We start from the raw sequence: 13,103 nt of genomic DNA on the forward strand, positions 1-13,103 counted from the left end.
TGACCATTTATGTGTGGATTAATTGTCGGAGTAGAGGACCTTGTGCATTTCAGGTAAATTAACAACAATGTTTATATCCCAGGACAAATAAGCTAGCAACAGCAAGCTAGATAAATATGACAAATTAGCTAGCATTTGCAAGCTAGCTAGCTAAATTGCCATACATGTTTAATGCTTTTCGACCTGTCCCCAAATTAATGTAATTGGTTCAGAGAATGTTTTGATATTTTAACCTGCGTGTCGTGATGGCGTTTAGTGTGCGGGGAAAAAATATAATTATACACGATGGCGCACGCATGCAGCCGGTTTGGGTTCCGTGTAACTATAGGTGAATAACTACTTATTGTAAAGTCTACACAATGTCTCCCCCTTGTGGGAGTAAGAATACTTTTGTAACTTTATGACCAATATTTTTTGTTTTTTTTTGTTGGAGAGGTTAATAATGGGATGGAAATCCTTTTGAGTTACATTTCCTTAGGAAAAGCTTATATTAGCATAACAAGGTTGTTGGTTGAAGTTTGTCTTTATCTCTTTGTTCAATTAATGTCAGGGGTATTCGTAATTTACTCAAGCGTAAGGCTATTTTCATGTATTGCAAATGGTTTAATGCAGACTTTTGCAAGGAACTTTTAACAAGGTACACCTGCTAATAAAATGACGGTAGGCCTTCATTGTAAATAAGAATGTTCTTAACTGACTTGCCTTGTTCAATAAAGGTTAGATAGAAAACAAAAAAATATTGAAATGCATTTCAGGTGACTACCTCATGAAGCTGGTTGAGAGAATACCAGGAGTGTGCAAAGGTCATCAAGCCAAAGGGTGGCTACTTTGAAGAATATATTTTGATTTGTTAAACAATTTTTTGGGTTACTACATGATTCCATATGTATTATTTCATAGTTTTGATGTCTTCACTATTATTCAACAAAGTTGAAAATAGTATAATTAAAAATAAGGCCTTCAATGAGTAGGTGTGTCCAAACTTTTGATCGTACTATATATACAGTGCCTTGCGAAAGTATTCGGCCCCCTTGAACTTTGCGACCTTTTGCCACATTTCAGGCTTCAAACATAAAGATATAAAACTGTATTTTTTTGTGAAGAATCAACAACAAGTGGGACACAATCCTGAAGTGGAACGACATTTATTGGATATTTCAAACTTTTTTAACAAATCAAAAACTGAAAAATTGGGCGGGCAAAATTATTCAGCCCCCTTAAGTTAATACCTTGTAGCGCCACCTTTTGCTGCGATTACAGCTGTAAGTCGCTTGGGGTATGTCTCTATCAGTTTTGCACATCGAGAGACTGACATTTTTTCCCATTCCTCCTTGCAAAACAGCTCGAGCTCAGTGAGGTTGGATGGAGGAGCATTTGTGAACAGCAGTTTTCAGTTCTTTCCACAGATTCTCGATTGGATTCAGGTCTGGACTTTGACTTGGCCATTCTAACACCTGGATATGTTTATTTTTGAACCATTCCATTGTAGATTTTGCTTTATGTTTTGGATCATTGTCTTGTTGGAAGACAAATCTCCATCCCAGTCTCAGGTCTTTTGCAGACTCCATCAGGTTTTCTTCCAGAATGGTCCTGTACTTGGCTCCATCCATCTTCCCATCAATTTTAACCATCGTCCCTGTCCCTGCTGAAGAAAAGCAGGCCCAAACCATGATGCTGCCACCACCATGTTTGACAGTGGGGATGGTGTGTTCAGGGTGATGAGCTGTGTTGCTTTTATGCCAAACATAACGTTTTGCATTGTTGCCAAAAAGTTCAATTTTGGTTTCATCTGACCAGAGCACCTTCTTCCACATGTTTGGTGTGTCTCCCAGGTGGCTTGTGGCAAACTCCCAGGTGGCTTGTGGCAACACTTTTTATGGATATCTTTAAGAAATGGCTTTCTTCTTGCCACTCTTCCATAAAGGCCAGATTTGTGCAATATACGACTGATTGTTGTCCTATGGACAGAGTCTCCCACCTCAGCTGTAGATCTCTGCAGTTCATCCAGAGTGATCATGGGCCTCTTGGCTGCATCTCTGATCAGTCTTCTCCTTGTATGAGCTGAAAGTTTAGAGGGACGGCCAGGTCTTGGTAGATTTTCAGTGGTCTGATACTCCTTCCATTTCAATATTATCGCTTGCACAGTGCTCCTTGGGATGTTTAAAGCTTGGGAAATCTTTTTGTATCCAAATCCGGCTTTAAACTTCTTCACAACAGTATCTCGGACCTGCCGGGTGTGTTCCTTGTTCTTCATGATGCTCTCTGCGCTTTTAACGGACCTCTGAGACTATCACAGTGCATGTGCATTTATACGGAGACTTGATTACACACAGGTGGATTGTATTTATCATCATTAGTCATTTAGGTCAACATTGGATCATTCAGAGATCCTCACTGAACTTCTGGAGAGAGTTTGCTGCACTGAAAGTAAAGGGGCTGAATAATTTTGCACGCCCAATTTTTCAGTTTTTGATTTGTTAAAAAAAATTGAAATATCCAATAAATGTCGTTCCACTTCATGATTGTGTCCCACTTGTTGTTGATTCTTCACAAAAAAATACAGTACAGTTTTATATCTTTATGTTTGAAGCCTGAAATGTGGCAAAAGGTCGCAAAGTTCAAGGGGGCCGAATACTTTCGCAAGGCACTGTATATATATATATATATATATATATATATATATATATATATATATATATATATATATATATATATATATATATATATATATATATATATATAAGGCACTGTATATATATATATTTATTATTATTATTATTATTATTATTATTTATTTATTTTTTTTTAAATTGTTTTTATTATTATTATATATATTTTTGCTAGACAGGAAAGGTAGAGCTCAAAACAGGTGTGGCTCTGCTCCACCTGCCCTGAATGACGGGTCGCCACTGCATGTAACCGTTATTATATTAAATGGTATTCACTCCTTATTAATGGCAAATGGCTGCATTCTTGTTCATATTTTTCCCCAGTTGTTTATGAATAAGCTTTCCATAATTCCATAATTGTTTGCCACTAGTAGATGTGTGTACGCATGGTCTAAAGTTTGCTGGGAGGTGAGCACATTCTCATGTCAAGTACATTTTTTATAAATGCCAACTTTGCGTGAAAACTGTCGCACGCACATTTTGGGGTATATTTTGTACATACTGTACACATGGTTTATAAATGACGCCCCAGGTGATCTGCTTCTGCGGCACATGCGCGTGTGTCATGCGACTACAGCTCTAAGCGCAGCGGTATAGAGACCGTTCTCTCCCCCGACGTCGGCTACCAAACACCATGGAGGCTTCGATGAAGATGCAATGTGAAAATGGAATGATTTTCACGTGTCATTTATTCAGTAATGTAACTGCAGTTTATGAATTTAACCTATACTATATCGGACTGTCGTTGTATAGAATATAAATATATTTTTGAGAGAGAATCTGATCAACGGGGATGCCTGGCGCAGCCAACGGACCGTTATGATTAGAATATTGGGCATGGATTGGATTGCTGTGTTCTATCCTATTTACCTTGTTCCTTATCATTCTGTTATCACGCTGGACCTTACTAGGCATGTTCAAAATTGTGAATTTGCAGTGCTTGCCACAAGGAAATGTGACTATCAGCATTTTGTTTTTGAGAAAATGTGAAAGGTAACAGTGGAATGATCATGAGCGACTGTCGACAAACACCTCTTCAGTATATGTTTCTTAAGATAATATTATTTTCGCTATGCTCGCCGGGACGCTGTCACTCCACTTCACAACATTCTTGCGTGATGTAGCCTATAGGAATGTGAAGAAAACGGAGCAATAAAATGCATCGACAAAATGGTCTTGCTTCCCCGAAAGGATTTATTAGTGATCCTTAAAATACATTGTGCCAACGAAGAATGTCAGGGACATCAAATGCAGAATCTTCTGAAGGAGTAGTCTCCAAAGTGAAAGTAAAAAAGCAGATCAAGACAATCATGAAGGATTTGGAGACCATCCTGGGAGACTTGAGGGATGTGGCCAAAGAGCTCAAAGAGGTTAGTGGAATAGGTTCCTTATGTCTGGCTTAAGTGGCTTTTAGGCTGTTTGAGATGAACATACATTGTTTCTTTATTTCATGCTGGTATGGTTAGGCTATTGTTTTTCTGTTGATGGGGAGCAAAACAAGCTTGTTCTATAATAACATCTGAAGGCTCATATATAAATAATTAAGTCCAGGGCCTACAAACATTGCATTGGCCTATCATATGTGACAATATATCTTATCAGTGAACATGAAATATATTTAGGACAGGTTGTCTCTACGGAGGATGACAATGTAGCTGCGCCTTGTTGCGCATGCTTTGATTTAAGCGCACAAATTAATCATGATTAATTGTTCATCTTGAAGTTCCCCGGAATGGTGTTGCATTTCATTTCATCATCTTAACACAGTCTAGCCTAGGCCTACTGTTTCCATGAGATTTGTCTCCTGACAAATTATACAGCAGCTCATCAGCACCTTCTTACAATATCCGGGTTTTGTCAGTGCTGTCATTGGGTCCAAGTTATTTAAGCTGAATAACAATTGCAATTTTACTGCATTCATTCATTCATCTCAGCTTTCTTTGTTTTCTTTTAAATTCCACAGATTGATCATAATAATCCTTGTTGTCTACCATCTTCCATAACCCGCAGTCTAACGTGCTTTGACATGTGGATGTTGTCAACCTATATGCTTTTGTAAGAACAGAGCTGTCCAGCCTGCTGAGGCTGAAATACTCGTCCCTATCTGACAGGTTGTCACTTGGATAAGACCTACTTACAAGATTTTTCTTACATCCTGTATTAAAATGGATATACGGCACACGTGTCCTATAAAATAATAGTCCTCTTTCAACCGTTTCAACAAGTATTTGAATGGAATAGTAGCAGGGTCAGTGTGTTCTATTCAGGGAAGCATACACAATCTGTCAGTCGAACAACACTGCTAAAACAACCAACCTAGAGGGTTGTCAATATCAAAGCCAATATTTCAGTAAATCCCATTCAAATGCAGTTGTCTACTGCAACTCACACACTATACTGGCTGGATTCAAGCCTATGTTTAAGGGGAGCTGAACCCAGATGCTTGGCACGGAGAGAGAATCAACATGCCCTACAGCATGTGGCACTGGATACTGCGACTCTTTTTTTTGTGGCCCACTAAATGATCAATTTATGACTGTGCATGGAGATTTCACTCTAAATGAGCTTTTCGCACCAGCCTCAGTTTAACATTCCATGAAATTTAGATATGCGGATATTACTTCAATATTACTTCAATGTCTTTAATTACTTCAAAATGTAATGATTTTTAAAAAGGTATACTGTATGGATACTGTTCACAGACATGGTTTGGCAAAGTATTGGCTGCCACTGTAATGTAGTAAAATGTTTTAATGATATGTAAATCATCTCCATAGGTCTTAATAGGTATTATGTCAGTTATGGATTACAAAGTCCTTTCAGACTATCTCTAATAGTTTTTAACATTGTGTCTTTTGATGCATGCATATCAGCAATAAGGGTTGATTTCTAGTCAGAATTAGTAAAGATACCTAAGGGAAGATGAAGTCATTCACTATGAAGAGATGTCTTTGCAATTTTCACTGACTATGTATATTATTATCATCACCTCAACCATGAATGTATGGGAGGCAGAGTATGTGCTTTCAACAATTTCAATTTAATATGTCCACTATGTGTAAGTGCATACACACAGAATGAATTCTTATCTAAACAAGTTAGTACTGCTAATTCATAGCCAGAGGGTTCCACTTCTGAGTCTGAATACAATTTGGTGGGTTGTGTGGGTAGTTTCCCCTTACCTTACAAATACATAATGAATCAGATAATATTGTTGTGTTGCAAGTGAATCTGGCTTGAGATTACCAAATGTTAAAAGTTATTATAATAATGCATTATTTTAATAGTCAGGTTGCACATCAACAAGTGCTTCATACAGTAACATTTTGGCTGCTGCTGTATTTTGTACTCTAATAGTCTGTTACTTTGATGTCTGTCAAGCTAAATATAAGTACTGTCCATGATAGCTCTTTTTCCTTTCTACTGGTGCAGGTTGTGCATGAGATCGACTCCCTCACGTGTGACCTACAGCTGGAGGAGGCGATGACGGACAGTTCCAAGACAGACACCCTGAACAGCAGCTGTAGCAGCAGCACCACCACAGCCTCCAGCATTGACAAGATCAAGATCTACCCTGACGACGCTATCTTTAGGCCCCCGTCTGTCATCCCTGCTGTCCTGACTGTGCTGAAGAAGCCCCACCCTCCTCTGCCACCTCCCAGGCTGACATCTATCAAAGCGGAGGAGAACAACAAGAATCCTCCATCAGGGAACCTACTAGCCAAGGCTAACGGGACTCTTATGCGCAATGAAGTTTGCACAGGGAAGTCAAACAGAGACTTATTGTACTGCATCTCAAATAGTATTCCAGAGAAAGGACGTACACCCATGCCTTTGCTACGGCATGAAGAGAGCAAATGCCACCAGGCCACCAGGGAGCGGGTCCGATTCAGTGAAAAGGTCCAGTATCACGGGTACTGCCCTGACTGTGACCTGCAATATGACGTCAATAACACAGATATACACTTACAGACAGAATTGACTGAAGTAATGAGCCCTGTCCATCAGTGTTCCTCCTCCTCACCACCACCCCAGCTCCTGTTGGAAAATGGCGGCCTCAGCGTCAGCCATAGTTTCCCTCCTGCAAACTCGCCTTGTGTGCCTCATCCTAACCCTTCCTTGAAACCACAGAAAACCATCCTCCGAAAATCAACCACCACAACGGTTTGAAAATCAACCACCACAACGGTTTGATGTTAATCGCCCTTAATTAAACATTTAAAAATTATAGTGTTCTATTTCTATTTTACAAGCTTTCTACTGCAGTCAAACGTGGATTAATCTAAACAATGAGAAAAAAAAGAGACTATGCACAAGGAGAGAATGAATGGTGAGTGAGTGCCAACCGACAACTGTCCTTGGAGTGTAAGGGGGTTTGGCAGGGTTGGGTTGAGAGTAGTGAATTTAAATTGACTCATATTTTTGAAGCGATTCAAGAAACAGGAAGCTGTGTTAGAACATGTTATTAATTTATGCTTTAGGTTAAACAAGAAACCTAGCTTTCCTCAAATCTGTCCGCTGCCCAACACACTGTCTGACAGTATGTCAATGAGGTCATACCTTTTCTCACTCAATATCGCTCCACTCTCACACTTCACTTGAAGGATACAAATACTGAGCTATAATTGTATGCGCAATTTTTGTTAATTGGCCACAAAATCAACATTTTGCAATAGTCATCTCAGTCTCTGGATTTAAACCCCATTGAAAACCTATGGTTTGAATTGAATAGGGCCATCCATATGAGCAGATGAAGGATATCAAGGATCTGGAAAGATTCTCTATGGAGGAATGGTCTAGGAAGCTTTCTAACGTGTTCTCCAATCTCATAAAACATTTTAGAAAAAGGCTGTGTCGTTATCCTTGTAAGGGGAGGTTGCCTAGAGAATTATAAACAGGAGTGCCAATACATTATGACCCCTATCTTTTTGAAATTTTATTTCTTGTTCAACAAAATGTCTTTCTGAGCAATTTTATTTGTATATAAATACATACAATGCCTTCAGAAAGTATTCATAACCCTCAACTTATTCCACATTTTATTGTGTTACAGCCTGAATTGAAAATGGTTAAACGAAACAAACACATGTCCACCCAGCTACACACAATACCCCCATACTGACAAAGTGAAAACATGTTCTTAGAAATCTTTGGACATGTAAATCTCACTTACATAATAAGTATTCACACCCCTGAGCCAATACATGTTAGAATCCCCTTTGGCAGCGATTACAATTGTGATTCTTTCTGGGTTAGTCTCTACGGGCTTTGCACAGCTGGATTGTACAATATTTGCCCATTTGTTCTTTTCAAAATTGTTCAAGCTCTGTCAAGTTGGTTGTTGATCATTGCTAGACAACCATTTTCAAGTCTTGCCATAGATTTTCAAGCAGATTTAAGTCAAAACTGTAACTCGACCACTGTCTCCTTGGTAAGCAACTCCAATGTAGATTTGGCCTTATGTGTTAGATAATTATCCTGCTGAAAGGTGAATTCATCTCCCAGTGTCTGGTGGAAAGCAGACGGAACCAGGTTTTCCTCTGGGATTTTGCCAGTGCTTAGCTCCATTCCATTACGTTTTGTTTATTGTGAAAAACTCCCCAGTCCTTAACAGTGACAAGCATGACACAGCCACCACTTGGCTTGACAATATGGAGAGTGGTACTCAGTAATGTGTTGTATTGGATTTGCCCCAAACATAACGCTTTGTATTCAGAACAAAAAGTTTGATTTGCCACATTTTTTGCAGTACTATTTTAGTGCCTTGTTGCAAACATGATGCATGTTTTGGAATATTTTTATTCTATACAGGCTTCCTTCTTTTCACTCTGTCAATTAGGTGAGCATTGTGGAGTAACTACAATGTTGTCGATCTATCCTCAGTTTTCTCCTATCACCATTAAACTCTGTAACTGTTTTAAAGTCACCATTGGCCTCATTGTGAAATACATAAGTGGTTTGCAACTGAGTTAGAAAGGATGTCTGTATATTTGTAGTGACTGGGTATATTGATACACTCTCCAAAGTGTAATGAATAACTTCACCGTGCTCAAAGGGATATTCAATGTATTTTTTTACCCATCTACCAATACATGCCCTTCTTTGCGAGGCATTGGATAACCTACTTGATCTTTGTGGTTGAATCTGTATAGGTGTTGAATACTTGACTCAAGAAATTTCATTTTTTCATTTTTAATTAATTTGTAAAAAAATTTGCTTTGACATTATGGGGTATTGTAGGCCAGTGACAAAAATCAAAATTAAATCTATTTCAAATTCAACACAAATTTTTTTTTAAAAGTCAAGGGGTGTGAATACTTTCTGAAGGCACTGTAGCTCAGTTTTTGTATTATTTATTTTATACAGTCTTTTTGGCTCTTCTTTATCAAGGCTGCCAATAATTAGGGACCTGACTGTATATAACCATTCATCAGATGTTGGTATTTTGGTCTTAATTGAATAGAACTGTAGTCAAACAGTCATACCCATGTGTGTATGTGGTAGGGCTTTACTATGTTATTATGCCATTCAAAAACGTATGAAAGGGTATGAATTCAAAGACATTTAGAACCTAAAATGGTTATTTTGCTGTCCCCATAGGAGAACCCTTTGAAGAACCCTTTTTGGTTCCAGGTATTTTGGTTCCAGGTAGAACCCTTTTGGGTTCATGAATTACCCTTTCCACAGAAGGTTCTATAGGGAACCCGAAAGGGTTCTACCTGAAACCAAAAATGGTTCTCCTATGGGGACAGCCAAAGAACCCTTTTGGAATGAATGAAATTAGGCATACCCTGGAGGTGGATGGAAATAGGGGCACCTCCTACTAGCAAGGCTTCTAATGAGCAGGACTAGGCTATTACTGTGCTGATAGCAATCTTTCATACTGCCTTTGTACCATCACAATTGTTGACAATGCTCTAAAACCGACATGGACAAGCAGCGTGTGTTTGAAATGTGTGTGAGTGTGAACAAAGACAAAAAGCGGGGCATGAAATTTTATGTTGATGTGACTCAATGCATGATCTCTTTGCTCTAATGGACAAGTTTACTAACTTTGTTCACCATTTAGATAAGGATTTGTGCTTATTCAAGTATTTAAAAAATTAGGAATGCCATGAAGGACGTAGCAATGTCAGCCCCGCAGGCTTGTGCGACTGGTCACATTGATGAGATTAGTAGAAACATTTTATTCTAGAGAAATCAATGTATTTACCTTCATCAAGAAGTACAGTGCAATTGAAAACTAACAGATTAAGAACAATTTCCAGGAAATACCTAAATACATAATATAGCCTTACTGAAAGGAAATGCTGAGAGATCAGTGTTGTGAGAACCTTAAAAGGGCTTCCACCAGAATGTGCCCACACGAGCCATATAAAGAGATATCTATTGCAATGATGACTCCCACCCACCCAGCTACAAGTCTTGTATGTTCCTGGGGGTGGGAGTCTATTTTAGACATTTAAAATTCTTGTGTAAAACTGGTTGTGCAAAACTCCAACATTCTATGTGACATGATTGCTTGCCGCCTGGCAAAGATAAATAGGCATACATGTAACACAATTACAGTACTGTAGTGCCAATCCACAATTACCTATCATATTCTGCCATATGTAGGCTGCAGTGCTAGACAAAATTGTTAATATACTCATCATGTATCAATGGGTTATGTCTTTCTTTGCTTCCTCAATCAAAATAAGATGAAAAGACATTAAACAAAATGAAAAGTGAAATATGGCAAGACAAATAATACAGTTTTGTGCCAGAGGCTTTCCATCTATAATGGAGATCTCAAAAGGTCATTACGATACAAAAGAGTGCTGAACTACATTATCAAACATCAGAGTGCTAACAATACATCTTGCACGTTAGGTATGCATGCTCTTTTAGATTAGTCCCCCTACTACCATATTGCACATAGGAATGGTGGAAAGGGAATGTCCTCTTGCAGTCGTTTGTGTGTTTGAGAGCGAGAGCATGAGTTTGAGAAATGTTGTTGTGAAGCAAACTTAATCAGAGATTATTATGCCCCTTTGGAGACTATTAAAAGCAGAGGCATCAGATGCATCTCCTTTTTTTAAGGGAAAACAATATTACAATTTGGACTTGTTTACCACAGCTATGGTGACACAGCTGTCCAGATATACACTCACGAATTTGTCAAGTATAAGAATTGACCAAGAGGCTATGAGGAATGTATGAAACCACACACATTTAGGAAATACAGTTAGGCCTTTTAGGTCACCCCAAAACTTTACAGAAACTGTAAAAAAAGAGACAGTATCAACATTATACTGTTATGTGTAATCACCCTTGATGTAAGCCATTTGACTCTGACATTAGGTAAAGACAGCCCAATCTTCAATCCAAGTACAAAGCATTCAAGTTGACCAACATCTGTGAGTTACAAACTGTTAGGTTCCAACAACATACAGGATTATTGATGTTGGCTATTATTCTGTTGCTGCATGCACATGTTTTATAAGAGAATGTTCTATTTTGTTCACTCTTTTGCGATTAGATGAAAAAAAAGGTGTACAATGCAGCCTTGAATGCTCGGAAAGGAATTGTGCAACAATTTCTAACAAAAAAAATATTTGAATTGTGGTCATGTTCTTTTTTAATCTGTTCATTCCCATAGCTGCGGCTGTTTATGCAAGTTCAATTGCATTTCCCTCTTATTGTCAGAATGCTCATATGCATGTTTTTCTTGTTTCCCCTGCAGGTCCTTCTGGGTAAGAGTGGAAACAACCTTCACTGACATTAAGCTGATCAACTTCAGTTCAGCATACAGTCACTGAGAACGATGCTCCCTACCTTTGACAGAACATCCCCCAGAACCCCCGAGCCATGGCCAAATAATTCATCCTCACAGAGAGAGAACATTGGAAGTCCTCAAGGCATAGTCTTACTCACAGATAAATATTGCAGAAGTTCAAATGTAATGGAAAAATAAGATGAAAACATTGTGTCCAAGTGGGACTGGTTCATTTACAACTGAAATTAAGATTTTCTGTTTAGTCATAGGTTAAACTGATGTCCCCAGCATTTGGAGAACTATTCCAGGTGGAAGTCTACTCAGTCTCAACTCCTTTTGAGAGGGCAAGAGAGACAGAGTGCGAGCGAGAGAGAAAAAAAAGATGGTCAATATTTTAAAGCCATAATTTGAACAAGAAAAGACCCACTCAGTTACAGTTTTTTGCTTTGTGAATTGTGCTATATTTGCCTTGAAGATAACATATTTGACATAAACATCCAGTGAAATCTGGTAATCTGCAGTGACTGCTCTGAAGATAGAAGCCACAACATGGTCCTCTAACGTCTATACTGTAGTAGGGTGTGAAAAACATACAGTAAATGTGTCCTTTTGCAAATCCAACATACAATATGAGGCAAGTTGAATGGCTCAGAAATTGTAATGGAGGCTGGTCACTCATTTGTGTTCAGAATGTGTTTCGCATATTGACATCTATGTTCAATGTCATGCAAGTTACTTGCAAAGATATGGCATACAGCTTTAAACAACTCTCAAAGACAGAATCATTTGCATCAAATTGTATTTGTATATATTTAGAGTAATTTTCTACAGAGATTTTAACATAAAATCTAATATTTTTGATATTCCATGGGATGAGAGTAGTATTTTGAAGAAGACTGTCATACTTTTGAAATACATTTATCTCTGCAGGGCATATGTGGATATTCTATTTCTATAGTGAGAGAGTATTTATATAGATTTTTAAAAACATGTTATCATTATGTTACAGGGGTGTAAAAAAAAATGTGTAGCACATGAAAGCAAACTAGATTAAACCAAATACAGTACATTGTTGTGCTCAGAGGAAGCATGATGCTGAATGAATGCACGGCTGATTCTTCTTCCACCTCATCCTGTCATCACTGTGGTCTCCTATGCATTTACTGGAGAGGCTGTTGAGACATGCTGCCCCTTCCACAAACTGGAGTGCACCTCACTTTTGCCCACCCTTAGCTGATGTGGACTTTGTGACTGTGTGTCCTTGTCTCTCTGGACCACTAATGACTTTGCTTTGAAGAGGATGGAACGTAACAAACAAACTTCGTCAATGACGTGTCGGGAAAACAATGTATATGTCCACATCTTTATGAATAATTTGCACTTTGCACTTATGTTATTCTTTATACTTTGTGGACTTTAATACATGAATTACAGAATAATTTCAAGTATGTGTGTTTATTGTGTTGATTTGACAATTCAATGCCTGCTTTTAAAGCTTTTTGAAAGGTCAATGACCTACAGTATATCACCCTCTATAGGTCAAATGAAAAAGGAACTATTACTGCAAGCTACTACAATGTCATTATCTCACTGTCAGTGTTCACTTTCTAGAAGTGTAAAAGGAGAGATGCTCTGGGAAACCCAATTCCAAGTGAACAAACATGAGAGGCAAAAGG

At 38.3% G+C, this 13,103-nt stretch overlaps 1 protein-coding gene across 1 annotated transcript; it reads left to right on the forward strand.

The window, feature by feature from the left end:
- The first annotated feature begins 3,284 nt into the window (after positions 1 to 3,284).
- Positions 3,285 to 12,863, forward strand: LOC112263421 (protein Largen-like). The gene is made up of 3 exons (XM_024439607.2): positions 3,285 to 4,039; positions 6,102 to 6,999; positions 11,395 to 12,863. The coding sequence occupies exons 1-2, from the start codon at positions 3,902 to 3,904 to the stop codon at positions 6,837 to 6,839; spliced, it is 876 nt and encodes a 291-aa protein (XP_024295375.1). The 5' UTR covers positions 3,285 to 3,901; the 3' UTR covers positions 6,840 to 6,999; positions 11,395 to 12,863.
- The last annotated feature ends 240 nt before the right edge of the window (positions 12,864 to 13,103 follow it).

The sequence above is a fragment of the Oncorhynchus tshawytscha genome, linkage group LG12 (assembly GCF_018296145.1).
Source record: "Oncorhynchus tshawytscha isolate Ot180627B linkage group LG12, Otsh_v2.0, whole genome shotgun sequence".
Classification (NCBI taxonomy): Eukaryota; Metazoa; Chordata; class Actinopteri; order Salmoniformes; family Salmonidae; genus Oncorhynchus; species Oncorhynchus tshawytscha.